Source organism: Nerophis lumbriciformis, linkage group LG23 (genome assembly GCF_033978685.3).
Source record: "Nerophis lumbriciformis linkage group LG23, RoL_Nlum_v2.1, whole genome shotgun sequence".
Lineage (NCBI taxonomy): Eukaryota > Metazoa > Chordata > Actinopteri > Syngnathiformes > Syngnathidae > Nerophis > Nerophis lumbriciformis.
Genome location: NC_084570.2, coordinates 32706767 through 32724687, shown reverse-complemented (window position 1 = coordinate 32724687; position 17921 = coordinate 32706767). Strand labels below are relative to the sequence as shown.

At 36.5% G+C, this 17921-nt stretch overlaps 1 protein-coding gene across 5 annotated transcripts in view; it reads left to right on the top strand.

Annotated features, from left to right (window-relative positions):
- LOC133622224 (plasma membrane calcium-transporting ATPase 1-like) overlaps positions 1–17921 on the top strand; it is a 229593-nt gene that overhangs the window by 103652 nt on the left and 108020 nt on the right. For all 5 annotated transcript variants that reach the window (XM_061984716.2, XM_061984713.2, XM_061984717.2 and 2 more), the window contains exon 3: positions 13242–13439. In XM_061984716.2, the coding sequence (XP_061840700.1) occupies positions 13242–13439 (198 nt within the window). The remainder of the gene's footprint in view (positions 1–13241; positions 13440–17921) is intronic.

Sequence of the window (17921 nt, the reverse complement as noted above, 5' to 3'; positions counted from 1 at the left end):
ACAACAGGGTTATAACCTGGACACGTTAGCTCGTCGGTATGAAAACACGTGACTGTTACTACGTGCGTCTGCCCGGCCCCCGAGTCAAAGAGCGGCGGTGTTAATGAAGCAGCGTCAGGCTGCTCACCGTCAGTGAAACGCTCGGTGAAATCGCGGATTAACGTTAAATATATGACGAGCCGCGAGCGATGCAGCTATAACCTATCTACTAGTGATGGGTTGATGAGGCCTCATGAAGCGCTTCGACACATTGCAAAACTGTATTGATACTGTGTCGATACTGTGTCACTAAATACTGACATCTGCTGGACATTAAAAATCCCTACAGGCAACCTATGGACCGACTCAACTGACACTGATTTTATGACCTAGTACAGTGGTTCTCAAATGGGGGTACGCGTACCCCTGGGGGTACTTGAAGGTATGCCAAGGGGTACGTGAGATTTTAAAAAAATATTCTAAAAATAGCAACAATTCAAAAATCCTTTATAAATATACTTATTGAATAATACTTCAACAAAATATGAATGTAAGTTCATAAACTCCGTGAAGCACAAGCTCAGGTTTGTCACTAAAATGTCTGTCAAAAAGAACTGTGAAAAGAAATGCAACAATGCAATATTCAGTGTTGACAGCTAGATTTTTTGTGGACATGTTCCATAAATATTGATGTTAAAGATTTTTTTTTTTGTGAAGAAATGTTTAGAATTAAGTTCATGAATCCAGATGGAGTTCTAATACAATCCCCAAAGAGGGCACTTTAAGTTGATTATTACTTCTAGGTGTAGAAATCTTTATTTATAATTGAATCACTTGTTTATTTTTCAACAAGTTTTTAGCTATTTTTATATATTTTTTCCAAATAGTTCAAGAAAGACCAGTACAAATGAGCAATATTTTGCACTGTTATACAATTTAATAAATCAGAAACTGATGACATAGTGCTGTATTTTACTTCATCTTTTTTTTTTTCAACCAAAAATGCTTTGCTCTGATTAGGGGGTACTTGAATTTAAAAAAAATTCACAGGGGGTACATTGCTGAAAAAAGGTTGAGAACCACTGACCTAGTATATACAATAATATAAACCAAGTCATTGTATTTCATTTAGGATTATTTCATAACTTCATTTAAATAAAAATATATTTTTTGTCTTTTTTAGATACAGTCAATAAATAATGTGAACATGTATCATAACATGGAAATCTAAGAGAACGTGTTGTGAATGAGGATGCTTGTGGACCTGGAAATTATTATTATTATTTTTTTACACATTTTTATTAAAAAAACAAAACAGTTTTTCCAAGGTATTCAATTTTAGACGCTTTCTCTTCTTAGTTATTATTTCTCCGGCTGTAGAAAAGAGCCGTTCACAGGGCACAGAGTTCGTGTATCGGTCACGTGACCAAAACAGCTCATGATCGGTCACGTGACTTTCTAAAAGCCGTACGCGCACCGACACAGGGTTTCGCTCTATGAGCTCGACGCATGCGCCGATGCATCGGTGTTGCCGGACCCATCACTACTATCTACCTATAACACCTGTAAAAATGAAGCAATGCTACCACGCTAGCAAGCGTTAGCTAGCCGGCTATGAGCCACCAAGCTGCTAACTATCGCCAAAAGGCACCATTTAAGTTTTTTCCCCATGGCATCCTGGATCAAGGCTTTCAGCAGCTTTTGGACGTTTGAGGTAGAAACGTAGGAAGCGCCATCATTATGAAAAGTAGCCGGCGAATATTTTGATCCCGTCCGTCCCTCTTCTTCTTCTTCTTCTTCTTCTTCTTCTGGCCCACCAGGTTAAGTGCTATTGGCGGAGTTACAATGCATAGTAGGCTACCGCCACCTACTGCACCGGAGGTGTAACTACAAGCAACATTCACAGACAGTCCCATTGCTTTTATGAGCGGTCGAGCGAGTCAAAAGCCGAAAAATCCATTTGTGGCGGACGTAATTCTTTCGTGGCGGGCCGCCACAAATAAATGAATGTGTGGGAAACACTGTATATATGTATTTGTATGTATATATGTATTAGGGTTGTACGGTATACCGGTAATAGTATAGTACCGCAATACTAATGCATCATTTTCGGTACTATACCGCCTCTAAAACATACCGGTCCACCACCCGCCCGCGTCGTCGTCACGTCGAGTCATTGCTGGTTTACGAGCAGAGGAGCATGTTCAGCAGCGCACACACACAGAGTACTTACAAGCAGACACAGTGTGTAGACAGAAAAGGGAGACTGGACGCATTTTGGGGTAAAAAGTAAAGATAAATTATTATAACACTGAAACACCCTCAGGAAGAGGTGCTTTAAGACATGGCTAGCTAGCTAGCGGCTAACGTCCATCCGCCGTCGACAGTGTTTTAGCTACTTCTAAATCACTAATCCTTGTCTCCATGGCGACAAATAAAGTACGTTTCTTACATGTACCATAATCACTGAAGGAGGAGGAATAGCTAAACATGCTTCACTACACACCGTAGGAGGATACAATAGCTCACTGGCGTCAAAATGTAAACAAACGCCATGGATGGATCTACACCTGACATCCACTGTAATGATATGAAGTACAGGCACGTATTTAGTCAATACTACTATGATTACGTCAATATTTTTTGGCATCACAAAATCTTCTTTCCTTTTTGTAAAATTCATATTATGTTTACAAACTCAGGAAATACGTCCCTGGACACATGAGGACTTTGAATATGACTAATGTATGATCCTGTAACTACTTGGTATCGGATTTATACCTACATGTGTGGTATCATCCAAAAATGAATGTAAAGTATCAAACAACAGAAGAATAATTGATTATTACATTTTAACAGAAGTGTAGATAGAACATGTTAAAACAGAAAAGAAGCAGATATTAACAGTAAATGAACAAGTAGATTAATAATACATTTTCTACCACTTGTCCTTAATAATGTTGACAAAATAATAGAATATAAATGACACAATATGTTACTGCATACGTCAGCAGACTAATTAGGAGCCTTTGTTTGTTTACTTACTACGAAAAGACAAGTTGTCTAGTATGTTCACTATTTTATTTAAGGACTAAATTGCAATAATAAACATTGCAATATGTTTAATGTACCCTAAGATTTGTTGGTAAAATAAAGCCAGTAATGCAATTTTTTGTGGTCCCCTTTATTTAGAAAAGTACCAAAAGGTATCGAAATAATTTTGGTAACGATGACAAAATATTGGTATCTGGAGTCTGGAGAACACTAATATGTATATACAGTATATGTATATGTATAAATGTGTGTGGTAATGTGTATATATATGTGTATATGTATACATGTGTGTCAATCCATCCATCCCTTTCGGGGTCGCGGGGGTGCTGGAGTCTATCTCAGCTGCATTCGGGCGGTAGGCGGGGTACACCCTGGACAAGTCACCACCTCATCGCAGGGACAACACAGATAGACAGACAACATTCACACTCACAATATATATATGTGTGTTTCTATGTGTATATATATACATATATATATATATATATATATATTATATTTGTGTGTGTATATATATATATATATATATATATATATATATATATATATATATATATATATATAAAACATTGAGAGGACTATAGTTTGTTTCAGTAAGTGAATAAAGTAAATGGGGCCTTTTTCGTTCATACATCTTGGTGGTGTGCAGAGTGACTGCTTTAGTGATCGCATTGTGCTTCTTTCTCATCATGTGTGGTATCATCATACATGATATCATCTTATATGGTATCATCATACGTGGCATCATCATGCATAAAATCATCATGGTATCATCATACATGGCATGATCATACATTGTATCATCATACTGCCATCATACATGGCATCATCATACATGATATCACCATACATGGTATTATCATGCGTGGTATCATACGTGGTATCATCATACATGGTATCATCATATGTGGTATCATCATACGTAGCATCATCATACATGGTATCATCATACATCATATCATCATATGTGGCATCATCATACATGGTATCATCATACATGATATTATCATACGTGGCATCATCATACATGGTATTATCATGCATGGTATCATCATCCGTGGCGTCATACATGGTATCATCATACGTGGCATCATCATACATGGTATAATCATACATTATATCATCATACATGGCATCATCGTACATGATATAATCATATATGGTATAATCATACATTATATCATCATACATGGCATCATCATACATGATGTCATCATATATGGTATCATCATACGTGGCATCATCATACATGATATCATCATACGTGGCATCATCATGCATGGTATCATATGTAGTATCATCATGCACATGGTATCATCATGCATGGTATCAAAACACAAGGTATCATCATACATGGCATGATCATACATGACATCATCATACTTACCATCCTCATACATGGCATCATCATACATGGTATTATCATGCATGGTCTCATCATATGTGGTATCATCATGCATGGTATCATCATGCATGGTATCATCATACATGGTATCATCATACGTGGTATCATCATGCATGGTATCATCATACATGGTTGGTATCATCATGCATGGTATCATCATACGTGGTATCATCATACATGGTATCATCATGTATGGTATCATCATACGTGGCATCATCATACGTGGTATCATCATACGTGGTATTATCATACGTGGCATCATCATACGTGGCATCATCATGCGTGGTATCATCATACGTGGTATCATCATACGTGGTATCATCATACATGGTATCATCATATGTGGTATCATCATACATGGTATCATCATGCATGGTATCATCATACTGGCATCATCATACGTGGTATCATGCACGGTATCAAACCCATCCATTCATCCATTTTTTTTACTGCTTGTCCCTCTTGGGGTCAAGTGGAGGCTGGGACCTATCCCAGCTACAGCACATCTTTTCAAACAAGCTCCATGATCGGTAGATAAAAGTCTAAAAGGTGCAGACTAAGGCTGCAGCTAACGATTATTTTTCTATCGATTAATCTATAGATTATTTTTTCGATTAATCGGTTAATCTATAGATTATTTTTTCGATTAATCTATAGATTATTTTTCCTTTTACCGATTATTTTTTTTATTTAAAATGAAGATGAAAAAATAAATGTAGGCCAGTTTTTTCAAAAGGCATGGCTTTTATTTACAAAAAAAAAAGTATGGCCACTCAGTCAACATTGACAACAACATAACAAAATATTCTGTAACAATGTAAACATTTAACAAAATTAAAAGTAGCTTATTTGCTTTTAATGTGCAAATATAAAAGTAAACATCCAGTGCAAATCTTAATATTCTGCAATAGTATAAGCATTTCAAAAGTAAAAGTATTGCTTATTTTGCTTTAAAATGTGCAAAAATAAAGATAAACATCCAATTCAAAAAAGTGCAAAACGGAAATATTCTGTAACAACAGTGTAAACATTTCAACAAAAGTAAAAGTATTGCTTATTTGCTAAAATGTGCAAAAATAAAGATAAACATCCAATACAAAAAAGTGCAAAACGAAATATTCTGTAACAACAGTGTAAACATTTCAACAAAAGTAAAACTTTTGCTTATTTTGCTTAATAACACAACAATGATAGTATGATTAAAGTGAAAGTTAATTGTTCGTTTGTACATAGTATACGTAATTGTTAATGTTGTAAAAGGTACTTGCACAACTAATTAACGTTAGCGTTAAAGAGGAGCGCGTCTTTGTAAACACTGAACAGGCACGCCAAACGCTCCTCTCAGAGCGAAACGGTGCTTTAGTTTATGAATTTACAACGCAGATACAAATGACATTCATGTTTTTGTGTAATGATGACAACGTATACTCACGCGGACGATTGACTAGTTGATGGTGATGGCAAGAACGCTGCCGTTGTGCTGCTATGATAGGCCATTTCCGCTCGACACAGTGTGCATACAACAACATTATTAGCAGAGGTGGGTAGAGTAGCCAGAAATTGTACTCAAGTAAGAGTACTGTTACTTTAGAGATTTATTACTCAAGTAAAAGTAAGGAGTAGTCACCCAAATATTTACTTGAGTAAAAGTAAAAAGTATGTTGTGAAAAAACTACTCAAGTACTGAGTAACATACACACACATATCATATATATATATATATATATATATATATATATATATATATATATGTGTGTGTATATATATATACACACACACACACACATATATATATATATATATATATATATATATATATATATATATATATATATATATATATATATATATATATATATATATATATATATATATATATATACATTGATATATACAGTATATAATTTATATTTATTTATTTTGCCGTTTTTGTTTACATGTTAAAGGTGTTTTAATAATTATACATGCATGTTTAACATATAGATTCCTTTCTTTCATGAAGACAAGAATATAAGTTGGTGTATTACCTGATTCTGATGACTTGCATTGATTGTAATCAGGAAGCAGTGCTGGTAACGTCCACGTTTTCAAATGGAGGAGAAAAAAAGTTCCTCCTTTCTGTCTAATACCACATGAAAGTGGTTGTTATTTGGCATCTTATTTGTCCACCTTCCATATTCGTTTTCATACACTTTACAAGAAATACATTGGCGGCAAACTCCGTAGCTTGCTAGCTTGTTTGCGCTGGCTTTCGGAGACTCTTATTTTGAAAGCGCAGGCGCGATGGAGCGGGACTTTTATTGTGAAGACAGGAACTGTGCAGTCAGTCTTTACGGTTGAAATAAAAAAAGGGTCTTTTTTCCTTCACACTTTTGATTGATTCGTTTATTGAAATACTCCCACACTTTTGACGACTTTTGGCGTGCTTTTTTCCCCTCGCTCGCACCGCTCGCATCGTCTGCTTTGCGCTCCGCCATGACGGTAGTGTGACGTAAATATGCGACGCGTCGACGAACAAAAACGTCCTCGACGTATTTACGTAACCGATGACGTCGATGACGTCGATGACGTCGACAACGTCGACGCGTCGTTTCAGCCCTAGTGCAGACTAAAAGTTGACCAAGTTCTGACTACCCAGCTGTTTCAGTTCTTCATGTCAGACCTGGTGTCCTCCATGATGTTCCTGCTGCTGTGTTCCTCACACTTTACTGGACTTGACATGGGTCCATTTGACTGGGAACTATTCTAACTTGCTTTTGTGCCTGTCACTGTCAGGAAGACTTGATCGGTGCACAAAGACCACTTTCTGTCTACTTGTTGTATGACCGTTGCCATGGTTTCCTTTTTTCGTGTCTTTGTGTGACTATCATGTCCTATAAAAAAAAGATTGCATACAAAACAACAACTGTTACTTAAGACTACAGTATTTAATGTGCTCAGCAGCCTTTTTTACTACTTTAATTACATAAAATTAATCAATTTACAATACCCATCATTTAAAAGTCCACTTTTTGTTAAGTTTCACGTAGTGCCTTGTTCAAACTATCAAAATTTGAATGGCACTCAGTGGCGCCCCCGTGTGTCATTCATTGCAATGACACAAGAGTCAAAGTTGTTGAAAATGTGGCGATAATAATAGAGCCCTTGTTCATCTTTCTCTTCTTCTTCCCTCTTACTTGCAGGTTAGCTACCTTTTATACTATTATTATTATTATTATTATTATTATTCGTGCCCTCCCACTGTCCCCACAATGACTTCATTGACAAGTGTTGTAAATTAGCTTTAAATTAGCTTTGGCTACAAACACTATGATGCATACATTGGATAACTCTTTCAGATGTCTGTTTCTGTATCTGTCCCTATTTCAAATAAACCTATATATATATATATATATATATATATATATATATATATATATATATATATATATATATATATATATATATATATATATATATATATATATATATATATTTTGAAGGTCCCCACAATGTGAGGAACACACCCACTCACCAGTTAATGTGTGTTGAGGTTGAGGTCTTCAGAAGTTGCTAACCAAGATGAGATGTGTAACCTGAGTCTAGTTGCCAACCAAGATGAGATGCGTGACCCGGGTCTAGTTGCTAGCTAAGATGAGATGCGTGACCTCTGTCTAGTTGCTAACCAAGATGAGATGCGTGACCCGGGTCTAGTTGCTAACCAAGATTAGATGCTTTCCCCGGGTCTAGTTGCTAACCAAGATGAGATGCGTGACCTGGGTCTAGTTGCTAACCAAGATGAGATGCGTAACCTGGGTTTAGTTGCTAACCAAGATGAGAAATGTAAACTGGGTCTAGTTGCTAACCAAGATAAGATGCGTAACCCGGGTCTAGTTGCTAGCCAAGATGAGATGCGTGACCCGGGTCTAGTTGCTAACCAAGATTAGATGCTTGACACGGGTCTAGTTGCTAACCAAGATGAGATGCGTGATCTGGGTCTAGTTGCTAACCAAGATGAGATGCGTAACCTGGGTTTAGTTGCTAACCAAGATGAGACATGTAACCTGGGTCTAGTTGCTAACCAAGATAAGATGCGTGACCCGGGTCGAGTTGCTATCCAAGATTAGATGTGTGACCCGGGTCTAGTTGCTAGCTAAGATGAGATGCGTGACCCTGGTCGAGTTGCTAACCAAGATTAGATGCTTGACCCGGGTCTAGTTGCTAACCAAGATTAGATGCTTGACCCGGGTCTAGTTGCTAACCAAGATGAGATGCGTGACCTGGGTCTAGTTGCTAACCAAGATGAGATGCGTAACCTGGGTTTAGTTGCTAACCAAGATGAGACATGTAACCTGGGTCTAGTTGCTAACCAAGATAAGATGCGTGACACGGGTCTAGTTGCTAGCCAAGATGAGATGCGTGACCCGGGTCTAGTTGCTAACCAAGATTAGATTCTTGACCCGGGTCTAGTTCCTAACCAAGATGAGATGCGTGACCTGGGTCTAGTTGTTAACCAAGATGAGATGTGTAACCTGGGTTTAGTTGCTAACCAAGATGAGACATGTAACCTGGGTCTAGTTGCTAATCAAGATAAGATGCGTGACCTGGGTCAAGTTGCTATCCAAGATTAGATGATGACCCGGGTCTAGTTGCTAGCTAAGATGAGATGCGTGACACTGGTCGAGTAGCTAACCAAGATGAGATGCGTGACCCGGGTCTAGTTGCAAGCCAAGATGAGATGCGTGACCCGGGTGTGGTGTAGTGTGCCTGAGGACATGTCTTGAAGGGGAAGCAGAATGCTCCTCTAAGCAGAAACACACGTAGACATGCCATGATCTCAGCATCACTGAAGACAAACAAGACTTTTCACATCCTTCTGACAAAGAACAGGATCAATCTGTCCCAATCTTCTCGGCTCAGTTTGTGCCGCAGTGGATTCTGTTCTCCAGGGTGCATCTGCTTGCATCTTAGTGGACGTGTGAGGAGAATTCTCAGGTGCAGAGTCGTCACTTGTTGTGCCTGTATCAACCTGCCTCATCCATGGTGACACACACTTTAAAGGTGGTGGGTGGCTGGTGTTGAGGTTACCATGGCAACTGGAGGCATGGACATGTATCACAGCTCGCTCACATCTGCTTCTTCATTCAGTCCAAACACCTTCCACTCTTTTTAGACTCGCACTACATAACTTTGATGGCACATCATATTTCCCTTCCACCAGCTCTAAAAACAGACTTTGACATAAATAACAAAACAAAAGGATATTCATAAGTTGTTGTTTCCCCCATGTTACCCATTCTTTGATCCCGAGTGTAGACCAGGGAGGGCCCCAAAAACATGTGTTTCCCAGCCGGGGTCCGCGGTACTCTGTTGTAATACACCTTTCCACCACTTGGGGCAGTAATGACAATATCAAACTGAAGAAGTCTGGGGCTAAAGTCATAGAGACGTTTCTTAAGCGCAAAAATTATGACTAAAGTAGTGAAGCTGTGATTTCATTTGCACTTTAATTTAATAAAGTATGATGATACCATGCATGATGATACTATGTATGATGATGCCACGTATGATAATACCACGTATGATGATACTACGTATGATGATACCACGCATGATGATGCCACGTATGAGGATGCCACGTATGATAATACCACGCATGATGATACCATGCATGATGCTACCATGCATGATGCTACCATGCATGATGCTACCATGCATGATGATGCCACGTATGATGATGCCACGTATGATACCATGCATGATGATGCCACGTATGACGGTACCACGTATGATGATACCACGTATGATGATACCATGCATGATGATGCCACGTATAATGATACCACATATGATGATACAATGCATGATGATACCACGTATGAAGATACATGTATGATGATGCCACGTATGATACCATGCATGATGATGCCACATATGGCGGTACCACGTAAGATTATACCACATATGATGATACCACACATGATGATGCCATGTATGATAATACCATGCATGATGATACCATGTATGATGATACCACATATGATGATACCATGCATGATGATACCACATATGAAGATACCTGTATGATGATACCACGTATGATGATACATGTATGATGACACCATGTATGATGATTTAAATCAAGAGTAAAATGATTAATTCAGCCTTAATATTTGAGTGGTTCCCAGGCCTCTCTGTAGTGGAACAGTTGGTTAAGTTAAGGTAAAGTATCCCTTAATCAATGACTGGATGGTAGATGTATGTTCCTTGGTGGTTTGAGGAAATGCAGTTCAGTTCCTGCCATGGATGGTCTAGTCTAGGAGTGTTGGACCCCCAGACTTCAGGGGACATTTGTAGCTGAAGACATCTTCGTGCAGGAGGAACAGTCCTGGGGATTTACAATTTGCTGTGCTGGTTAAATCTCGGGTCTCAGCCTCGCCTGTTTTCCTGATGCAGTCAAAGAAACACACACACAGTAGTTTGATGTTTCATCTCCACACTTTCATCTGCTGGTCCACAGGGACGCTCTGCAAACGACACGATCCCAGCATGAAATGAACAACAAAATAAAAGGATTGCTATTGATCACATGGACATTATTTGCTGCAGTGCCTCACACCTCCAAAATGAAAGTCATTTTTAAAATGACTTCTTCACCCTGCAGCTTGCACACTTTTTGTCTGGATCGAATCCAACAAGATGGGTCTCCAAGGGTGTGCAGAACCCTACAGCGTCGGAAACGGGTTCTGTTCAAGCAGCCATTGGTTAGGACTGTAAAATGTTGACGCCGATACCGATGGGCGTCAGTAGAACCTTCTTGAAGGAACAAAGATGCTGCTTTAGCAGAAATAGCTGACATGTGTGTCCACATGTAGAGGAACTTGGATATAACGTGTTCCCTCCCTCCTTTAACCTCCTGAGGTTACCTTCCAAAAAATACCTGCTTTAAGTGAAATACGTGTAGTAGTTAAAAAATATATATACTGTATATATCTACATATGTGTTTTCGTTCATTATATCTTTTTTTTGTTTACACTTTGTTTTTTTAATTTACTGTGCATGTGTTTCCTTTACAGGTTTTTTATTTATTATGTTTTGTTTGTTTACAGTACTGTAAGGTATATGTTTTTTGTTTCTTAATAAATATGTTTTCGTTTTTTATACTTGGTTTCGTTCTTTTTTTTTCCATTTACACTGTTTTTTTCATTTACTGTGCATTTTTTTCGTTTACAGGTTTTTTAAATTTATTTATTATATGTTTTTTTTCCGTTTACAGTACTGTAAGGTATATGTTTTTATTTTTTTTTATATATTCAGTTCAGTTTCAGTTTATCACGATGCAATGTGATGCATCACATAGCTCCAGTTGTTTTATTACAGCACGTACGAAAAGGAGTAGGAAGAAGATGAGCTTATTTATCTTACACCTTTTCATACCATAGCAATTTTATCCCATTTCCTTGTTATCTGTAACATAACAGTGAATACATAAATAATATACCATAGTAAGCAAACAAATATTAAATACATAAATAATCTTTATCTAAAAATTTAAAAAAAGGGTTTAAGATGTTTATTTCGTTCATTATATATTTTTTCCTTTACACCAGATGTTTGTTTTTTCCATTTACTGTGCTTTTTTTTTTTGTTTACAGGTTGTTGTTTTTTTTATTAATATGTTTTTTTCGTTTACAGTTAAAGTTAAAGTACCACTGATAGTCACACACACACTAGGTGTGGTGAAATTACTGTCTGCATTTGTTCCACCACCTGGGAGGTGAGGGGAGCAGTGAGCAGCAGCAGTGGCCGCGCTCGGGAATCATTCTGGTGAATTAACCCCTTGATGCTGGGTGAGGCAATGGTTACCATTTTTATAGTACTGTAAGGTATATGTTTTTCGTTTCCTAATATATATTTTTTTCGTTTTTCACGTGTTTTCGTTCATTATATATTTTTTTAGTTTACACTATGTTTTTTTCATTTACTGTGCATGTTTTTTTCGTTTACAGGTTGTTTTTTTATTTATTGCATGTTTTTTTTCGTTTAGTCTAAAAAATAAAAAATAAACACAAAAAAAATAATACGATGGTACATTTTTAGTCTACGTTATACCTTTTGTTTTCATCTTCTTTTTGTGCCCATGTGTGATGATCTTTTCCATTCTTATCCTTTCCATCATTTGTAACTGAGCTACTGTGTCGAACAATTTCCCTTGTGGATCAATAATGTGTTGTCTAAGTCTAAGTTTACACGACTGTACAGTATATGTTTTTTCATTTCTTATACATGTTTTAAGTCTGTAAAACCCCTAACCACACACTTTATAACCTTTTCTCAGAAAGGCATTAACATTTCCTCACATTTCTCTCGTTTAAACACTTTCAATGTTCAAACCTTTGTGGATTTAAAAAAATTACTACAGTACACTACTGTATTAAAGAATGAAACCAAAGATCAAAACCTGTTTTTTAGGGGTCGAGAATTTTTTGACCTATAAATAAGCCCGGGTTTTATCATAAAGCCCGAAGCATTTCCACACATAACCAGAGTCACACGATCTTTTTGGGCCTTAAATCCTGCGCTTTTGGCTTCGTCCTGCATTATAAAGGTGTGGTAGGGCATTCGTTTCCAAAATAAGTCAGTCTCATCCATATTAAAAAACTTGTTCAGGATTAAATCCCCCACCACAGTATACATTCTGTAGTGTAAAGGGCACATGGCATCAAGAAGATTGATTGACAATGGTCTACAGTCCCTTAACTGATCTGAATTTTGTGTAAAAGTCTCCATCGACGTGGTCAGCTGTTCTGTTTATGTCTGCAGGTCTGTCTGGGAACCCCGTGGACCTGGAGAAACGACACGGTGCATTTGGGAAGAACTTCATCCCGCCAAAGAAACCCAAGACTTTTCTGCAGCTGGTATGGGAGGCCCTGCAAGACGTCACCCTCATCATCTTGGAGGTAGCAGCCATTATCTCGCTTGGCTTATCCTTCTACCATCTACCAGGAGGAGACGCTGAAGGTTAGTGCCACCTGCCGACAACTTGCAGAAACCTTCTCACCTTCTCTAACTTACTGGGTCCTTCAGCTGGTCGGGTCCTACAAAACACAACAAATGACAAGCTGGTCCGATTCCACATAAACCATGAAAATGATATCACTTTGATAGATTTCAGTCATATCGCGATAATGCATGTTGGTGACCGCAACAAGCTGCCATGCTTTGCCATAGCAACGTAGCATTCAGACAGAGAAGTGATAGAACACAATAGAAAGCCTTTTATTGTCACTGAAACCACATTTCTTGTATAATGATTGATGATAAAATGAACTGGAAACCTCATATAAAAAATATACAACATAAAGTGGCAAGAAACTTGTCAATAATGAAAAAAGCAATACATGTTCTAGACCAAAAATCACTTAATATTCTCTACTGCTCTTTAGTGTTACCATATCTGAGTTATTGTGCAGAAATATGGGGAAATAACTACAAAAGTACACTTCATTCATTAACCGTGTTACAAAAAAGATCAATTAGAACAGGGATGTCAAAGTGGTTTCCATTGAGGGCCACATCACAGTTATGGCTGCCATCACAGGGCCGCTTGTAACAGTGAAGAATGTATGAATTTTCCTCTGGATTTCATTATTAATTATATCAATTGTTTTAAGTATACTGTCCATTTTACAGTAAAACTTTACATGTACAAAATGTTACTGTAAAATATAGTGTTAATTTTTTTAATTTTTTTTTACAACATTTTACGTAAATGGAAAAACCGTACCACTGTTTGAGTTTGAGTTTGAGTTTATTTGGAACATGCAAGCATACAACATGATGCATAACAATTTCCAGTTTCTCTTTTCAACATGTTCGAAAAGGGGTAGGAAGAAGCAGAGCTTTTTTAATCCTACCCCTTTTCTTTTACATAGCAGTTGCTAAAACTTTTGTTCACTTCCTGTTGTCAATTTATTCACAATATACTCCATAAGTAATCACAATAACAATAAATAAATAAATAATTAGTGAAGTAAGTTACATTTCATATGGTGAGATGAGTAAGATTATTTTGAAAATGGATGAAATAAATTCAGAATGTTTATCATGGTTGTTCTTCTTTGTACTTTGTAAACACGTTTAAGTTTGAAGAGTTTCTTGAAGTGGATCATATTAGTACATTGTTTGATTTCTTTGCTTAATCCATTCCATCATTTAATTCCACATACTGATATACTGAAGGTCTTAAGTGTTGTACGTGCATACACATGGTTTAAATTACATTTTTCTCTAAGATTTTATTTCTCCTCTTTTTTTGAGAAGAATTGTTGTATGTTCTTGGGTAGCAGGTTATAGTTTGCTTTGTGTATAATTTTAGCTGTTTGCAAATTCACTATGTCGTGGAATTTAAGTATTTTTGATTCAATAAATAAAGGGTTTGTGAAGGTTTATGTTCTCTATATCCAACATTATGCCTGAGATTGGTAGGTTGTGAGTTCAAACCCCGGCCGAGTCATACCAAAGACTATAAAAATGGGACCCATTACCTCCCTGCTTGGCACTCAGCATCAAGGTTTGGAATTGAGGGTTGAATCACCAAAAATTATTCCCGAGCGCGGCCATCGCTGCTGCTCACTGCTTCCCTCACCTCCGAGGGGGTGATCAAGGCTGATGGGTCAAATGCAGAGAATATTTTCGCCACACCTCGTGTGTGTGTGACAATCATTGGTACTTTAACTTAACTTTTTAGGAGGATCAATTCTAATTGATCTTTTTTGTAGCACGGTTAATGAATGAAGTGTACTTTTGTAGTTATTTCCCCATATTTCTGCACAATAACTCAGATATGTAACATCAGCGAGCAGGAGAAAATATTAAGTGATTTTTGGTCTAGAACATGTTTTGCTTTATTCATTATTGACGTGTTTCTTGCTACTTTATGTTGTTTATTTTTTTATATGAGATTTCCAGTTCAATTTATCATCAATCATTATACCTAGAAATTTGGTTTCATTTACTCTTTCAATTTCTATTCCATCTATTTGTATTTGTGTTTGACTTTCTCTTCTACTGTTACCAAATAGCATTATTTTAGTTTTAATGAGATTCAAAAATAGTCTGTTTTTGTCAAACCATCTTTTTAATTTGTTAATTTCTTCTGTTATTATTGGAAATAACTTCTGTGTGTTCTCTCCTGAACAAAACGCTGTTGTATCATCCGCAAATAATACTAACTTTAAATCTTTTGTAACTTTATTAATGTCATTTATATAGAGATTTAATAATTTTGTTTTGTTTTTTTACGGAAAAAGTTGCCAGCTTAGTTGCCAGAATTTTGGTGGAAATTGACATTGGTTTTTGCAACATGATTTTGTTGATGGAAAAACAGTACAAGTTCTTTTTTTATTCTCGTAACTTAGCTGCCAGTTTTTATACCGTAAAAACAAATGTACCATCTTTCCATTCACAGTAATACACCGTTAAAAACAAGATTTTACGGTCAAAATATAGCAGCTCAGTCAACAGAATTTTAACGCAAAAAATGGTAGTTTTTTTTCAATTTACAGTAATATGCTGTAAAGAACACTGTCAAATTGATCGTAATTTTTATTAATTTGATGGGTAGTTTGCTGCAAAATCATAGGTCAAGCAGATATTTAAGTATTTATTTTTATTTAGACAGAAAATGTTTGTAATGTATGATAATATACTGTAATATTTGTTGTAATAATGGATACTATTAAAGTTGAAAAGGTATGCAATTTCAAGCAGTACATATATTTTTTCTGTCAAAATGTAAATATTCAATGACATTTAGTGAGAAAATATCAAGTACTTTATTGACACATAATTCCAGGTGTTTGCGGGCCAGATAAAATGATGTGGCAGGCTAGATCTGGCCCCCGGGCCTTGACTTTGACATCTGTGAATTATAATGATACATAATGTTGGACATAGAGAACATTCAAACCCTTTCTTCATTGAATCAAAAATACTGAAATTCCACGACATAGTGAATTTACAAACAGCTAAAATTATACACAAAGCAAACTAGAATCTGATAGCCAAGTATATACAACAATTCTTCTCAACAAAAGGAGAAATATAATCTTAGAGAAAAATGTCATTTAAAACTTTTGTACGCACGTACAACACTTAGGACCTTGAGTATATCAGTATGTGGAATTAAATGATGGAATGGATTAAGCAAAGAAATCAAACAATGTACTAATAAGATCCACTTCAAGAAACTTTTCAAACTTAGTGTTTACAAAGTACAAAGAAGAAGAACCATGATAAACATTCTACATTTATTTCATCCATTCATTGATTTTGTAAAGCATCTTATTTATCTCACCATATGAAATATAACTTACTTCACTAATAATTATTTATTATTAATGTTATTACTTATGGGGTAGATTGTGAATAAATTGAGAACAGGCAGTGAACCAACGTGTTAGCAGCTGCTATGTAAAAGAAAAGGAGTAGGATTAAATAAGCTCTGCTTCTTCCAATTTTATGATTTCTACACAATATTACATGGTCATAGATGTCTTCAAGAAGGATTTTAAACTTTTGTAGAATATATTGTGATATTTTTTATGATTTCTACACAATAATACATGGTCATAGATGTCTGCAAAAAGAATTTTAAACTTTTGTAGAAGATATTTTGATCATTTTTATGATTTCTACACAATAATACATTGTCATAGATGTCTGTAAGAAGGATTTTAAACTTTTGTAGAAGATCGTTTTGATCATTTGTATGATTTCTGAGGGCATCACGGTGGTGACAGGGGTTAATGCATGTGCCTCACAATACGAAGGTCCTGAGTAGTCCTGAGTTCAATCCCGGGCCCGGGATCTTTCTGTGTGGAGTTTGCATGTTCTACCTTTGACTGCGTGGGTTCCCTCCGGGTACTCCGGCTTCCTCCCACCTCCAAAGACATGCACCAGGGGATAGGTTGATTGGCAACACTAAATTGTCCCTAGTGTGTGAACGTGAGTGTGAATGTTGTCTGTCTATCTGTGTTGGCCCTGTGATGAGGTGGCGATTTGTCCAGGGTGTACCCCGCCTTTCGCCCGAATGCAGCTGAGATAGGCTTCAGCGCCCCCCGCGATCCCGAAATGGACAAGCGGTAGAAATGGATGGATGGATGGATGGATGATTTCTACAAATAATACATGGTCATAGATGTCTGCAAGAAGGATTTTAAACTTTTGTAGAAGTTACTTTTGATAATTTTTATGATTTCTACAGCCAATAACACATGGTCATAGATGTCTTCAAGAATGATTTTAAACTTTTGTAGAATATATTTTGATCATTTTTATGATTTCTATAAATAATACATGGTCATAGATGTCTGCAAGAAGGATTTTAAACTTTTGTAGAAGATATTTTAATAATTTTTATGATTTCTACAAATAATACATGGTCATAGATGTCTGCAAGAAGGATTTTAAACTTTTGTAGAAGTTAGTTTTGATAATTTT